This window comes from Sorex fumeus, unplaced genomic scaffold (assembly GCF_029834395.1).
Source record: "Sorex fumeus unplaced genomic scaffold, SorFum_2.1 ptg000098l, whole genome shotgun sequence".
Lineage (NCBI taxonomy): Eukaryota > Metazoa > Chordata > Mammalia > Eulipotyphla > Soricidae > Sorex > Sorex fumeus.
Genome location: NW_026606155.1, coordinates 30,774,304 through 30,788,469, shown reverse-complemented (window position 1 = coordinate 30,788,469; position 14,166 = coordinate 30,774,304). Strand labels below are relative to the sequence as shown.

The 14,166-nt window shown below is 58.4% G+C and overlaps 1 protein-coding gene across 5 annotated transcripts in view; it reads left to right on the top strand.

The window, feature by feature from the left end:
• PLEKHG3 (pleckstrin homology and RhoGEF domain containing G3) overlaps positions 1-10,507 on the top strand; it is a 44,249-nt gene extending 33,742 nt beyond the window's left edge. For 3 of the 5 annotated variants that reach the window (XM_056133156.1, XM_056133155.1, XM_056133157.1), the window contains exons 9-19: positions 144-236; positions 458-544; positions 731-764; positions 1,008-1,106; positions 3,920-4,012; positions 4,395-4,433; positions 4,791-4,813; positions 5,302-5,673; positions 6,121-6,234; positions 6,556-7,975; positions 9,150-10,507. In XM_056133156.1, the coding sequence (XP_055989131.1) occupies positions 144-236; positions 458-544; positions 731-764; positions 1,008-1,106; positions 3,920-4,012; positions 4,395-4,433; positions 4,791-4,813; positions 5,302-5,673; positions 6,121-6,234; positions 6,556-7,975; positions 9,150-9,829 (3,054 nt within the window). In that variant the 3' untranslated portion in view covers positions 9,830-10,507. The remainder of the gene's footprint in view (positions 1-143; positions 237-457; positions 545-730; positions 765-1,007; positions 1,107-3,919; positions 4,013-4,394; positions 4,434-4,790; positions 4,814-5,301; positions 5,674-6,120; positions 6,235-6,555; positions 7,976-9,149) is intronic. The other 2 variants (XM_056133159.1, XM_056133158.1) reach the window with 2 other exon arrangements.
• The last annotated feature ends 3,659 nt before the right edge of the window (positions 10,508-14,166 follow it).

Sequence of the window (14,166 nt, the reverse complement as noted above, 5' to 3'; positions counted from 1 at the left end):
CGCCCCCTCCCCACCCCCAGCCCTCCTCATCCGTTTCCTTTCCCACCTGCGGAGTTGCCTGTGCAACTCTTCACTGCTGACGACTGCCTCTGCCTTCCCACCGCGGAGTCCCTGAATGGCCCCTCTCTCCCTCTGCCTCCCAGTGCTCCTCCCTGATGCTGATCGAGAGCACCCGGGACTCGCTGTGCTTCACCGTCACCCACTACAAGCACAGCAAACAGCAGTACAGCCTCCAGGTGAGGGGGCTGTGCAGGGTGGGGACCGCGGCTGCCGATGCAGATGAAAGAAGCCACCGATGCCCCATCACAGACCCCTTTTTCCTCGTGGAAGTGCCGTTTCCCCACCCCCCCGCACCCCAGCTCCCCTCCCCCCCACCCCTCTCCCCTCCCCGCTTCCCCACTCAGCTCCAAACCTGTGGTGAGCGCCCCTGAGCTCCCTGTCCTGTGCATTCTCCCAGGCCAAAACGGTGGAGGAGAAGCGGAACTGGACTCACCACATCAAGAGGCTCATCTTGGAGAATCACCACACCACCATCCCGCAGAAGGTGACTGGCCTGGGGTGGGGGAGGGGGATGGGGGCCCCTACCTATTGGTATCGGCTCTGCTGGGCAGCAGAGTCCACCCCGTAGGTGCCGTAGGCTGAGCTCACCTTGTGTGTGTGGGGAACCCATCTTCGAGGCAGGCGAGGGAGCCTGGACACAGAGTAAGTGGGTGGGTTTCCTCCCTTCCAGGCCAAGGAAGCCATCCTGGAAATGGATTCCTATTGTAAGTGTCCCCCTCCGCTGCTCTTGCCCCTCACTCTGCTTCTCTTCCGGGTGGACATGCTTTTGTAGACACTTTGCTTCTACTGAGCGGGGATGGGGGATAAGGGGGGTGGGGGGTGCAGGGCTGCAGGCTCCCGGATTGTAGAGGGTGGAAGCTGAGAAAGGGAGTGGGGAGGGAGGTTGGGGCTGGCTGATCAGCCAAAGTGATGGTCTCTGAGGCTGGACTGCGTCTCTCCTGGTGCAGATCCCAGCCGGTACCGCTATAGCCCGGAGCGGCTGAAGAAGGCATGGGCCTCCCAGGACGAGGTGTCCTCCCACGCACGCCAGGGCCGCCGGCAGTCGGGTATGGGCAGGGCCAGGGTGGGGTGCAGGGGGCTTCTTCCCAGGGTGGGTATTCCCCCTCTCACCCAATGAGCACTGGAGTGATTCATGATCTGAATGGTGTCGGGTACAATCAAGAGATGCTTTCTGTGTTGGCTCAAAAGAGGTTGATCTCCAGGGAGTGCTGGGCAGTGCTTTTCTTTCTTTCTTTCTTTCTTTCTTTCTTTCTTTCTTTCTTTCTTTCTTTCTTGTACAATGCTCAGGGCTTATGCCTGGATGTGTGCTCAGGGATTACTCCTAGCCGGGTTTGGGGGACCATATGGGGTGTAAGGCGAGCACGCTACCTCCTATACTTCAGCCCCGAGTGGTGTTTTTCTGAAGAGGGGACAGTGGACAGATAAATTCAGAAACCTCTAATCTCCAGTGGGCCCTGGCGCTGGCACACATCTCCCATGGGGTGCTTGTGCTTTTGCCTGCCAGGTGTGGGCAAGTTTTCTTTCCCGGGGTGCCTGGGTTGCTGCTTCACTTGACCTGTGGTGCCTCTCGCTGCCATGTCGTGTGTGAGTCAGCCAAAAATAAATCTCGGTCCCTGCTGATGGCCCCTGCCTCGTTCTGGAACAGCAGGAGTGGGGAAAACAAGTTAGATTTCCCATGGCACCAAATCCAGACAGGAAATATTGACTTTAGGTCTCAGGGAAAAGTTCCATTTTCCTCTCCTGCGTTTTCTTCCAGGTCTGGCCTTGTTGCTACTGTGGGCAGCAACTTGGTAGAACGAAGCATCTGTTTCAAAAGAGAAAGCCTTGTTTTTCTCCTTAGCTCCTTTGGTGACGAGTGTGTGGGTTTTTTTCCGTGTGAGGCCCAGGGACGGATTGGTGGCGGCGGACTGTCTGCCAAAGTTACCCATGAGACTGCACCACGCTCACCCATGGGGTGAGAACCAACGTGGAGAGGGTCAGGAGTGAGTGGGAGCCGTGCATTGGACATTGATTGGCCACAAACCTAAATAGCTCTTTGGGCTTTGACCTTCTAGAAGAAGAGCCATCTGGGCTCTGGGAAGCTCTCAGGGCTGTGTTTTGTTTGATCCTGGATCTGGACTCTGAGGCAGATTTGCTGAGGTTGCAGAGAAGTTTCTATGGGCCCCTGTGTTAAAAGCCCCATGTTGGGGGTCTCGCACCTTCCCTCCCCTAATTTCCAGTCTCTCCTATGGTCTGCCTCCTATCCCTCTGTGTTCCATGGACAGGTTAGAGCTTTGTATTGTGAGCTGAAGTGTCAGTCCAGTAAGGACTGGTGGTCACAGCTTCAGGAAGATTCTGTCTCATGTCAGTATCCAAATTAGTCACCAAGGCACTGGGGAGTTGTTTAGAGCTACATGTGGCTGGCAGTTTAGCCTGCAAAAACTCAAAATATTGGACTTTATGTGTTGCTTTCTTTTTGTTTGTTTGAACCATCATGAAAGAGATTAAACATACCACAGACTCAAGTTTTTTAATACAGGGGATACCAACCACAGTTGAATTTTTTCCTTTTTTAATGTTTGGTACAACAGCCTCATGGAGAAGTGAGACTTGCTAGACACTCCAGGGCCCCTGGGGCGTGGGGGATTGTGGTTGCCATGGAGACAGCCTCTGTCAGAGGTGTTCATCTCTCCAGGGCAGTGAGTGTCCTGTCTCATCTGTCTCAGCAAGCTTCTCTGTTGTAGCAACTCTTCTCTTCTCTTAGAAGCCAGTCCATCAGGTGTGAGAAGTGTGTGTCAATGCAGATCAGGGACCCCTGAGTGGGAGGACAGCATCCTAAGTGGGAAGGCCTGTCTTAGGCCACCATGCTGACGGCCCCCACCTCCACAGTTTTTCTGCTTCCCCGGAGCTGAGGTGGGCAGAGAAGTTCACTCTGGGGATAAGTCAGGTCTATTGCCATCACCTCCCACTAAGTGAGTTTTTAATCAGGGGCTTGGAGCATGCCTGGTAATGCTCGGGGGACCGCGTGGTGTTGTGGATGAAACCTGGGCATCCTGCATGCAAAGCCTGCAGCCCTTTGAGCTACTTCCTGGCCTTATGAAACTTTTTTTTTCTTTTTGGGTCACACCTGGCAATGCACGGGGTTACTCCTGGCTCTACACTCAGGAATTACTCCCGACAGTACTCAGGGGACCATATGGGATGCTAGGAATTGAACTTGGGTTGGCCGCGTGTAAGGCAAATGTCCTACCCGCTGTGCTATCACCCCAGCCTCACTTATGGAACTTATAATTTGTTTTTATTTTTGTTTTGGGGTCACACCCGGAGGTGCTCAGGATGACTCCTGCTGGGGCTTTGGGGGACCATATGCAATACCAGAGAGCGAAACTAGGTCACCCACATGCAAGGCAAACACCCTACTCACTGTACTCTCTCTCTATTCCCCTTAATTGAACTTCAAAAAATTATTTTTGGAAATGAAAGAATAGAACATCTTATATCATTTTATATATTACTTTAGAGTGACTAGGCTTTTTCTTAGATTGTATAGAATGTATGCATGTTGTATGTTGTGTGTGTACATGTGTACATGCACATGTTCATACTTCTGTGTGTTGGGTGAACATCTCTGGGGAAACAAGTGACTTTGTATTATTTCCTGGTCAGGAACAGCTTAAGGGACCTTTGTAGTGTCATCTCCTAGTTCCACAGTAGCTGTGGGTGTCCTACGCTGGTTGGGCATGGGCAGGTTGAAACGAGCAAGACTCCTTAGAGAGGGCCATGTCCCCTTCCCCCCACCTGCCCATCAGGCCTGTCCCTGATAGGGGACCCAGTGGGGACATCAGCAGCCTAATGAATGTGTTTTGTATCCTGTCCCCAGAGCCTGCTCAGCCCCCGCACAGCCGGGCAACACTCCCCAGCGGGCAGCGAGGCTTCATGGTGCCAGGCCTTAAGTTAGGCCGTAGAAAGTCGGGTGCGACCTCTGCTTTCCAGATGGGGGATGCCACAAGGGGCTGGGTGCTGGGGACTGCACATGCGCTGTGTGATCCTGGGGGTGCGGTGTGACCTTGCTTGCGGTGTGCCCAGGGCCCGATGCTGGAGCCGTGGCTTAGGAATAGGGGCGGGGGAGGTGAGGCGCAGGTGCTGATGCTGGGAGATGCTCCTCCCCCCCATGGCTGAGGCTCCCAGGTTGGGTGGGGCGCTGCTGAGGGCAGCCTTGCCTCAGGCCTTCAGGCTGTGGGCAGCCAGGCAGGACTGGACTTTGAGCTGGTGACAGGCGGTAGCGCTGTGAGGGGGACCCGGCCAGTCCCAGCTGTTTCCAGGCCTGTGCTGACTCTACTCACTTGCTTCCTCAGAACCCACCAGACACCTGCTAAGGCAGCTGAGTGAGAAAGGTGAGTGTGGGCTGGGTGGGCCAGGCACTGGTGGGGTCTGAGGTGCCTCCGGTAATCACCTGGGTAGGGGCGGAAGGACAGTTTCAGAGGGGTCTCTTCCTCGATTCCTTCCTTGAAGGAAGCCCACATGCGCCTGGGTCTGAGCCCTCTGCCCCGTGCTCTGTCCTGGGGTAACACACATGTACCCTGATCTCTGTCTTGGTCACTTCCTGGAAAGCCCCAGAAACCGAGTGAGGGTTCTGGCCGTCAGAGCGCCAATGAGGTCCCAGGGCTCTCTGGGCTCTTTCTCCTGCTCATCATTCTCCCTCCCCGTCCCCTTCTCCTCACCCATGTTCTGGGACCTCGTGGCGGTGGCAGCAGCCAGAGCAACAGGAATGAAGGTAAGGCCAGAGGTGGGGGAGCTGGACAGAGGGAAGGGGGGTGGGGGCTTCCCACCCCCCTTCCCTCCCCTTCACCGCTGTTGTTTTCATTCAGTCACAAAGTCTTCTCAGGCACTCGCTGTGCACTGGGCTCTGGGTCACAAGGGTTTCAGATACCCTTGTCTCCGGAACCCTTCTTGGAACCGCCCCCTTTCCTGCCCCAGCACCCGCTGACAGGAGACTGGCCCAGCGCTGTCCCGCTGCCCCTCACTCTGGGCCTCTCTGGGCCTCGAGTCCCTGCTCAGGTCCCATCCGCTTCCCCCTCGCCCTGGACCTTCTCCCTCGCCCCCAAACCTATACCTTCTCCCTCGCCCCCTTTCTCACCAGCCCCTGGAGATGGGGCTGGGGTGACCCTGGGGAGGTCTCTGGGAGGCCTCCCCAGCCCCTGCTGGCAGGAGGACGGGAGGTGGCCCTGTGGCCGTTACTAGGGGGTCTTGTGCTCCGAACAGCACGCCGGCAGCGCTGGCACTCTCCTGGACTTCGGGCAGCACCCCCATCCTCGGGGCCCGCGGACGGAGGCAGGGGTTGCCCCTGAGGCGCAGGAGGAGGAAGAGGTGGAGGAGGAGGAGGAGGAGGAGGAGGAGCAGGAGCAGGAACAGGCCTTTCAGGTCTCTTTGGAGGCCCTGGTTGGGCCTGACAACAGCAAGAAGGGGGCTGGGCCGGAGCCCCCAGGCTCGGAGGAGGAGGAGGAGGATGAGGAGGAGGAGGAGGAGAGCCTGGCAGTGGCGGAGCAGGTAGCCGACTTTGCCAGCTCCCTGCTGGCCGCCCTCCACTGCTGGCACTATCGGGCCAACGCTTTACTTTTCTCCCGGGGCGCTATGGTGAGGTGTCTCTCTGATCTCCCCTCCTCCTTGCATGTTCCCCGGCACGTGCATGTTGACCACGAGTGCCCTCCCACTCCTCCCCAGTCCCCCTGTCCTGTTCCTTTCCTCCAGCCATCAGCACTTCTTAACCCAGCACTCACTTGTCATGCCCCGGTGAGCCCCTGGCATGTACTGTCCCGGTGCTGGGCACTAACTGCTACCCACAGAGCATGACGAAGGGGTGTGGGCAGCGGGATGGGGAGGAGCTAGTGCACCAGGGAGGGATTGAGGGGCTTGGGTGGTCCAAGGCTGCCTGCCTCCTACACGGACCTGAGCGTGGCCCCGGCTTGAGGCTGGCTGGTAGCCGTCGTTCTCTTAGGGCTCCGGAATGAGGCACTGCCCAGGTTGGGAGGCCTCCACTGCCTACTGCCTGGGAACTAATGACGTCCCCCTGGCTGCTTGCAGGGGAAGGGCCGCCGGGAGTCAGAGGGCTCCAAGGGCTGCCAGAGGCCCAGTGGCCAATCTCCAACCAACACTGAGAAGCGCTTGAGCACTGAGTCCATCTCTTCCCTGCCTGAGGTGAGCTGCCTGAGGGCGGAAGGGGGCAGTGCACGGGGCCTGGGGCTGCTCCCTAGGCCTTCAGTTTGAGCATTCAGGCGCAACTGTCCTGTGGGACTCAGGGGAAGAGGGTTCCTTGTTGACCGGGGCTCTTCCCTTGGGGTGGTCTGGGCCGAGGCTTATGACTCAGGGGCCAGACAACCCCTGTATGAACCAGAGGAGGGGACTCTGAGCTCCTAGCCCCTCCCTGGTTCATGCTCACCCTCATTGCCTGGGTTCTGAACCACCACCCCTCTCTCTGGGTGGGAGTCTGTCTCACGAGAGTTGTCCATGCCGTACCAGGTGGAGCCCGAGCCTGTGTCCGGGATGGAACAGGAGGTGTTTGGTGCGGAAGGCCCCGGCCCGGAGGAGATACCCTCGGACACAGAGTCTCCAGAAGCCCTGGAGAAGCAGCTGGACGTGCCCCAGGGGTTGCCGGGGATGGACAACCCTGGTGACATCGTTGATGTTGAGAGCAGCGAGGACCTTAAGCCTCTGAGCAGTGAGGAGGAAGAGGAAGAGGCGGAGGATGAGGAGGAGGAGGAGGAGGAGGAGGAGGAGGAGCTAGGGGCCACCCAGGAGCCTGAGAGCCTCCTGCCGCCCTCAGTGCTGGACCAGGCCAGTGTCATTGCTGAGCGGTTCGTCAGCAGCATTTCCCGGCGCAACAGCCTGGCCCTGGAGGACGGCAAGTCCAGTGGCTTTGGGACGCCACGGCTGACCAGCCGGAGCAGCAGCGTGCTCAGCCTCGAGGGCAGCGAGAAGGGCCTAGCCCGGCGCGGCAGCCTCTCAGACTTCCTTGGCTCACAGGAAGTGGACAGTGGTGGGGGGGCCCCCACCGAGAACGGCTCCTCTGTCAACGGGAAGGAGGCCCCCGGCCACAGCTGCCCTACCGCAGAGCCTGAGAGGTCATCTTTCAAGAAAAAGGAATCGATGCTCTCTACCCGTGACCGGCTGCTGCTGGACAGAATCAAGACCTACTATGAAAACGCGGAGCACCATGACGCCGGCTTCAGCATCCGGCGCCGGGAGAGCCTCTCCTACATTCCCAAAGGGCTGGTGAGAAACTCTGTGTCCAGGTTCAACAGCCTTCCCCGGCCCGACCCCGAGCCCTTGGCTCCCCCGGGGCCCAAGAGACAGTCAGGCTCCCGGCCCGCCTCGTGGGCTCTGTTTGAGTTCCCGGGACCAAGCCAGGCCGGCGCAGGGGAGCCAGCCCCGATCACCGACGCTGAGTTCCGCCCGTCTTCCGAGATCGTGAAGCTGTGGGAGGGGATGGAGTCCTCTGCGGGGAGTCCTCGGAAGGGCCCGGGCTCTGGCCACGCCAATGGCTTTGACCTGCATGAGCCGCTCTTCATCCTGGAGGAGCACGAGCTGGGGGCCATCACCGAGGAGTCGGCCACAGCCTCTCCCGAGAGCGCCTCCCCCACCGAGCGGCCCAGCCCTGCCCATCTGGCCCGGGAGCTCAAGGAGCTGGTGAAGGAGCTGAGTGGGGGCGCCCAGGGCGAGCTGGTGACGCCGCTGCACCCCCGCATCGTGCAGCTCTCCCACCTCATGGACGGCCCCATGAGTGAGCGCGTCAAGACCAAGGTCTACCAGCTGGCCCGCCAGTACAGCCTCCGCATCAAAGGCAAGTCGGTGGCGGCCAGGCCACCGCTGCCCTGGGAGAAGGCAGCGACTTCGGAGAGGGACCTGCAGGAGGCGGCTAGAGAGATTTCAGGTGGCAAAGGTACAAGGACAGGAGGGAATTTGGGCGGCGGGGGGGGGGATTGTGGGGGGGCGGCAGGGAGGGCCCTAGCTGCCAATCTGGGGGCGGGAGAGCCTTTTAGGAGCCTCTGGGGGAAGGGGATCCCTTCGTGTCTTCTCATGGTTGCTGGGGGTGGAGTTCAGTGGTGGAACACTTGTCTTGCCCATGTGAGACCCAGGGTGGGATTCTCCGGGGCCGCAAACGAGTAAGTAAAGGGAGGCTGGGTGAGCGGCGGCCTGGCCAAGCCCCAGAGCTTGAGCCTCCAGCCCCAGGTAGGCCCTTTCACTGCCTTCCTGGCTCTTCTGCCCAGGAGAGACCCTGTGATCAAGGCCAGTTTTCCAAAAAGCAGGAACTCTTTTTTTTTTTTAATTGAATCACCATGAAATACAGTTACAAATCTTTCATATTTGAGTTACAATGATCAAACACCCATCCCACCATCAGTGCACATTCTCCACCACCAATGTCCCCAGTATACCCACCCCCCCCCCCTTTCCAACTCTTCTCCCTGCCTCCATGGCAGACAGTTTCCCCCATACTCTCTCGCTACTTTGGGGCATTATGGTTTGCGATACAGATAGCGAGAGATTATCGTGTTTGGTCCCGTATCTGTTTTCATCACACATTTCCCATCCCGAATTATTCCTCCAACCATCATTGTCTTAGTGATCCCTTCTCTATTCCAGCTGCCTTCTCCCCCAGCTTATGAGACATGCCCCTTCTGTTAATTCCAGGACCTGCTCACCGCCTGTCTGCCTTTTTTTTTTTTTTTTTTTTTTTTTTTTACTTCTTGGGTCACACCCGGCAATGCTCTGGGGTTACTCATAGCTCTGCACTCAGGAATTACTCCTGGCAGTGTACGGGTGGACCATATGGGATGCTAGGGATCAAATTCATGTTGGTCACATTAAAGGTAAATGCCCTATTCACTGTGCTATCACTCCGCCCCCCCCCCCCTTTCTGCCTCTTGTATACAATAAAGGGGCCATGCTTTGTGCTGAGATTTCTGCTCGACAAGGCCCAATCCCTCGATGGCCAGCATGGCCTCAGAGGGACCTAGAAGCAATGGAGGGTTCTCCATCCTACTCCTTCTCCCCCTGTCTCTGCTCCTGCCCAGGATTCAGGCATCTCTCTCTCTCTCTGTCCCCCACCACAGGTAAGAGAAGGCCAGTGCTGTCCCTTTTCCACCCTGAGCCGCTGATGACCCCCGAGCACAGCCCCCTGAAGTCCTGCTCTGCGGGAGAGACATCGCCGCAGCATTTCTCCTTTAGTCCCTCTGCAACCAGCCCCAGGACCACTTCGCCCGGAGCCCGGGCCTCCACCCGAAACCCCCTCAGCCCCTTGGACACTGAGACCTTCAGCTGGCCCGACGTCCGAGAGCTCCGCTCCAAGTATGCCTCCCATGATGAGGCAGTCCTGGCTGAGGGCAGCCGGGCCCGGGCCCCGCCTGTCAACCGGAGCCGCTCGGTGCCAGAGAACATGGTGGAGCCTCCTAGGTCAGCCAGAGTGGGCCGCTGCTGCAGCCTCAGTACCAAGAGGGGCCGGGCAGGCCCCAGGGCGCCGGGGAACTCACCCCAGCAAGAGCTGGATAGAGATGAGGCCTTGTACGTCACCGCCCATGTCACCTTGGACAACAACCGGAGGGTGATCATCATGGAGAAGGAACCCCCACCAGGCCCTGTGTCGGAGGAGCCCACAGCCTTGCTGTGGCAGGGCCAGGATTTCCAGGGGTGTGGACTGAAGGAAGAGGGTCCCCGGGATGCAGCTGACCCAAGCCAGCAGGGCAGAGTGCGGAACCTGAGGGAGAAGTTCCAGGCCTTGAACTCCATAGGCTGACGCTGACCCAGCAGGAGAGGAGCTGCCTGGGGAGCCCTGGCACATATGCTCAGACTGTGCTGGCCCTACTCATGGAAGTTTCACCCCATGGCCCCCAGAAAGGCCATGCCTGCCAAAACAAGAAAGAAGAAAGGCCACCCTCCCCCAAAAGACGATGAAAAGACGAATGCGGGGATGCTCATGCGAGTGTTCCCCTCGGGCTCTCAGTGACTTTCCAGAGCCTCAGACGAGACCCTCTCCTTTCTGAGGCCAGGGTGGCCACTGTCCTTGTACATAGTTCTCTCTGGTGAGAAGCCAAATATTTAAGCTCACCTCTTCCCAGAGAGAACGCGGCCTGCTCAGGCCCCCAGCGTGGGCCAGCCACTGCCAGCCATCGGAGCGGGCACACCCGGCCAGGGAGGTGCCAGGAAGCGGTGGGGGCAGGCCTTCCTCTCGGGCCTTTCTTTTGTGAAGGCTCCAGGTGGGATCGAAGCCCCTAATTTATTGCTTTCCATTCTGCGGCGTGTGTCTGTGTGGTGCGTGTTCTGAGTGTCCGCGCCCGTGTGGACTCTCCTCCCTGTGAAGAGTGTAAAGGTCTTCCCCATTCAGGTACTGCTGTGGGTGGTCTGGCTGGCCCTGTGGTGGTCACTCATGTACACACATTTCATTATCTGCCAACAGTGCAATAACCACTGAGGACAGAGCTGTGTGCAGCCTCCTTTCTGGGACCCGGCTGGCGGGGAGAGCTGATTCCTCCGGGGAGGTGGGACATGGGGCTGACACTCATCCAGCCACCAGTCACACAGTTGTCATCGTCTGTGCCCCTCGAGTGTTAGCCAAGGCACAGGGCGCGGCGGGGTCAGGGAATGTGACCTCTGACTGCTGCTTCCCTCTCCATGCAGATCCCTGGGGATCCCTCTCCATGCAGCCCGGTGTGCTGTTGCAGGCGGGGGTCATTACGAGCAACCATTAGCTCATTTCTCCCAAAGTTGGACTGAAGAGGGGCTGGGGTGGAGGGAGCAAATGGAACATTTTCCAAGTAACCCCAAGTTCCTACTCTCTATCTAGTGCCCTTCTCCTTTCTCTCCCTGGAGACATCCTAGGGGCAAAAATTCTAAACTCAGAGCCCGAGAATGCCTTCAGGCCACTTGCAGTGCTGGATCCTCATTTTTCATCCCACGGTGAGAGTTTCTGTCTCAGGGGCTGGAGGATGGTACAGGGGTCAGAGTGCACGTGTGTCCCTCCCAGTTCAATTCTGAGGATCCTGGCATGTAAGGGCAGCATCGCCTCGTCAGGCCCTTACGTGAAACTGCTGGCTTAACTGACCACACACTGCTGCTGGAGTCCTAGGCCTCTTGAGCTCCACTTGGGAGCTCCCACCCCCCAAGTTTCCATTTCAAAGAGTCAGGGAGGCCCCTTATTTCTGATGGAGTTTTGTGTCCAGGATGCAGCGCTGCCCCCCTGCATGTTTCTGTTTCTTCTGCTTAGGGCTTGGTTGTTGCACCCCCCAGGTCTGACCTGGAACAAGTCTGACCTGGGAATGGGCCTGCTGAGTAGAGCAAGGCTGAGGGGAGGTGAGAGGTGACTGGCAGCTCTCCTGAGCCGACCAGAATGGCAGAGCTCTCCTGGCATCTGCCAGCTGCCCTGATGTGGGCACCACTCTCACTGAGGTAGCCACGAATCCTGCCAGCTGAGGCTCAGACCTGATGCTGTGTCAGGTGTGCCCCCACACACCTGAGTCAGGAGCCTCCCGGCAGTCATCACTCACGGGCTGAACTGCTTTTCCCTCTCCGGTAAATGGGAGGAGATGGGTGAGTCACTGCTTCTCAAACTCCTCAATAGCCCTCAGACGGGGAATTAGAGGGGCTCTGGACTGCCCTTCTTGGCATGCCTGGACCCCTGCATGAGCTTTGGGGTGCTCACTGGCTGTTTGAGAGAAACACTGTGGAGTCCGTTAAAAATGGTGACGTGTGAGACCCATCCCCTGAGACCACCGGAGACCACCCCCACCCAGACCACTCCAGACCTGGAATACACTGATGTGCTTCTGATGTCCAGTGCGGGCCGAGGCTGCTAATCTGAGCTCTGTAGGGAAGGGCCTGTGGCAGGTCCTTGAGAGGGCCGAGTGCAAAGGAGCAAACTCACCTTGGCATCTCTGGTAGCCTTGGGGTGGGGTGTGGGGGGTGGTATTGTCAGAGCTCTCTCCTAAGAATTCTGGGGACAGCCCTAAGAGTAAAGCTGCCCAGCCTCTGGGTCTGTGATGGCCCTGTGTGCCCGTCATTCCTGGATCCAGTTCAAAGGAAAACAAGCCAGTCCAATGAGAAACCGAGAGGAATGTGGAGCGTTATTGATTTATTAGAAAAAAACTAGTAAATGGGTTTCCTCTGGTTGGTGGAAGCACATTTGAGCAGGTAGAGGATGAGGCCCAGCGGCCCCAGGGACAGCCCAGATTGCGTGGTCTGTGCCCCACAGGGCCACGGCCTCTGCAGCCGCCTCCTCCCGGCATCCTCCCTGAGCTTGCTTGTCCAGCAGACTGAGCCAGGGGGTCCTCTGGGTCTCTGCCCCCTCCCATGGAAGGGACGGAAGGGACCCAGGACCAGCTTTGGAGACCCTAGAGACCCACTCTGTAGGCAGGAAGGAGAGGGGTAAGGGTGGGGAGCCCACAGACCCTCTGTGAACACCCTCCCCCTCCAGCCAGAGACAGTGGAGGCTGGGGAGGGGGGGGCGGAAGAGGTGTGTGTGGGGGGAGGAGTGGGGAGTGCCTGACATGCCCGGAAGGTGCTTCCTCTAGACTGCCCTGGGAGGAAGCCTCTTATGCTGGTGTGGACTGGAGCTGTGTCGACCTTTTGGGAATAGTATTGGAGAAACCACCGCCAAGTAGAAAATGGAAGGAGGAGACAATCTTTGCTAGCACACCGGGCACTTAGACCTGGCATGGTGTGGGGGTCTCCCGAAGCTGGGCCCCAGCAAGTTTGTCCAGCCGGCTGAGTCTGGGGCTTCGTGAGGGAGGGATGCGTGGGAGCTGGCCAGAGATGACGAGTCACATGCAGCTGGCTGCCCTTGCCCTTTCTGGGGGACCTGGGGTGGTGAGGTCCTAGCTCTTGTCTCTGACGCCCTTTCACCCCTGGGTCTGTGGAATTACGTGCTTCAGTTGCTTATCGCGGTCGCTTACTACTTTGGCACACACGAAAGGGCGAGGGTGGTCCTTGGCCCCTGGACTCCCTAAAGGCTGCTCAGGATGGCAGTTTAAACCTGCCGGACATCTGCTCTTTAGTTGGGATCCTGCTGTTTGTCCTGGGACCCACCTCCACCCCCCACTCTTGGTCTTCCCAGGAGAGAGAGGCTGGTGGCTTTGCACCAGCTTCCTGCAGAAGCAGAGTACTGTGGGGTCAGATGCAGAGGGCAAACGAAGATCCTGGCTACAGAGACGAGACTGCCTATTCTGGGGTGTCAGACCTCACAGAAAGACTCCTCGTCTCCCATGTTTCTTGTCTGCCAAAGCCGACTTCACTGGGACACGGCGGTGCTGAGCCCCGGCCGGCCTCTGGTGTCCCGGGGAGGGCGGCATCTCAGAGTGACAAAGGCACCTTCCCACGTGCTGGGAAGGCAACGGAATCGGGAAAGGCAGCATCCAGGCTGGGCTCTGATGTCCCCAGCAAGATGCCAACTGCCCCCAGCTTGACCTCTCTGACCCCCCAGATAGGAGGCTGAACTGGAATTGTATTGCTTTCAGAGTGGTTAAGAAAAACCCTTGTGGAACGCGGGGTCTCCCAGACGCAGGGGGAAGGCTCTCCCAGGGCATTTAGGGTGCAGGGCCTCTGGGACTGAGCTGGGATGGGGGTGGGGGTGAGGGAGTAGGGGGAGAGGAAGGGTGTTTGGTCACTTCACCCATTTGATACCCCCAAGACCCAAGGTCAGGACCTTCAGGAGAAGACCATGAAGGCGCTACAGCTTCGTAGGCTCGGGCCCTTGCTTTTGTCCCTGGAGTGAGCATTTTTGCCACCTATGGTGACCGGCCACATGCTGGGCATCTGTCTAGCTGATAACCTTTCACTGGCGGCAGGAGGACGTTATTGGACATTTTTGTTTTGTCATTGTTGTTTGGGGGTGCTTCACTTCAGGTGCTGGGTTCCCACCCCGTTCGTCTCCGTAGGAAACCCTCATGTTGGCAGCGACCGGGAAGGGGAAGAGTCCCAGGTTGGGCCGGGTGGAACGTGCTCTTCCCTCAGGGCTCTCAGCCCTGCATCCTTAACTCTTAGGCACTCTTACTAGAGCACTTTCCTAGCCCACGGTGGACACCAGGGGTGCTAGAGGCAGCAGAATGGCCCCTGCTGTCAGGATTCAGACCTTCCAAGGTG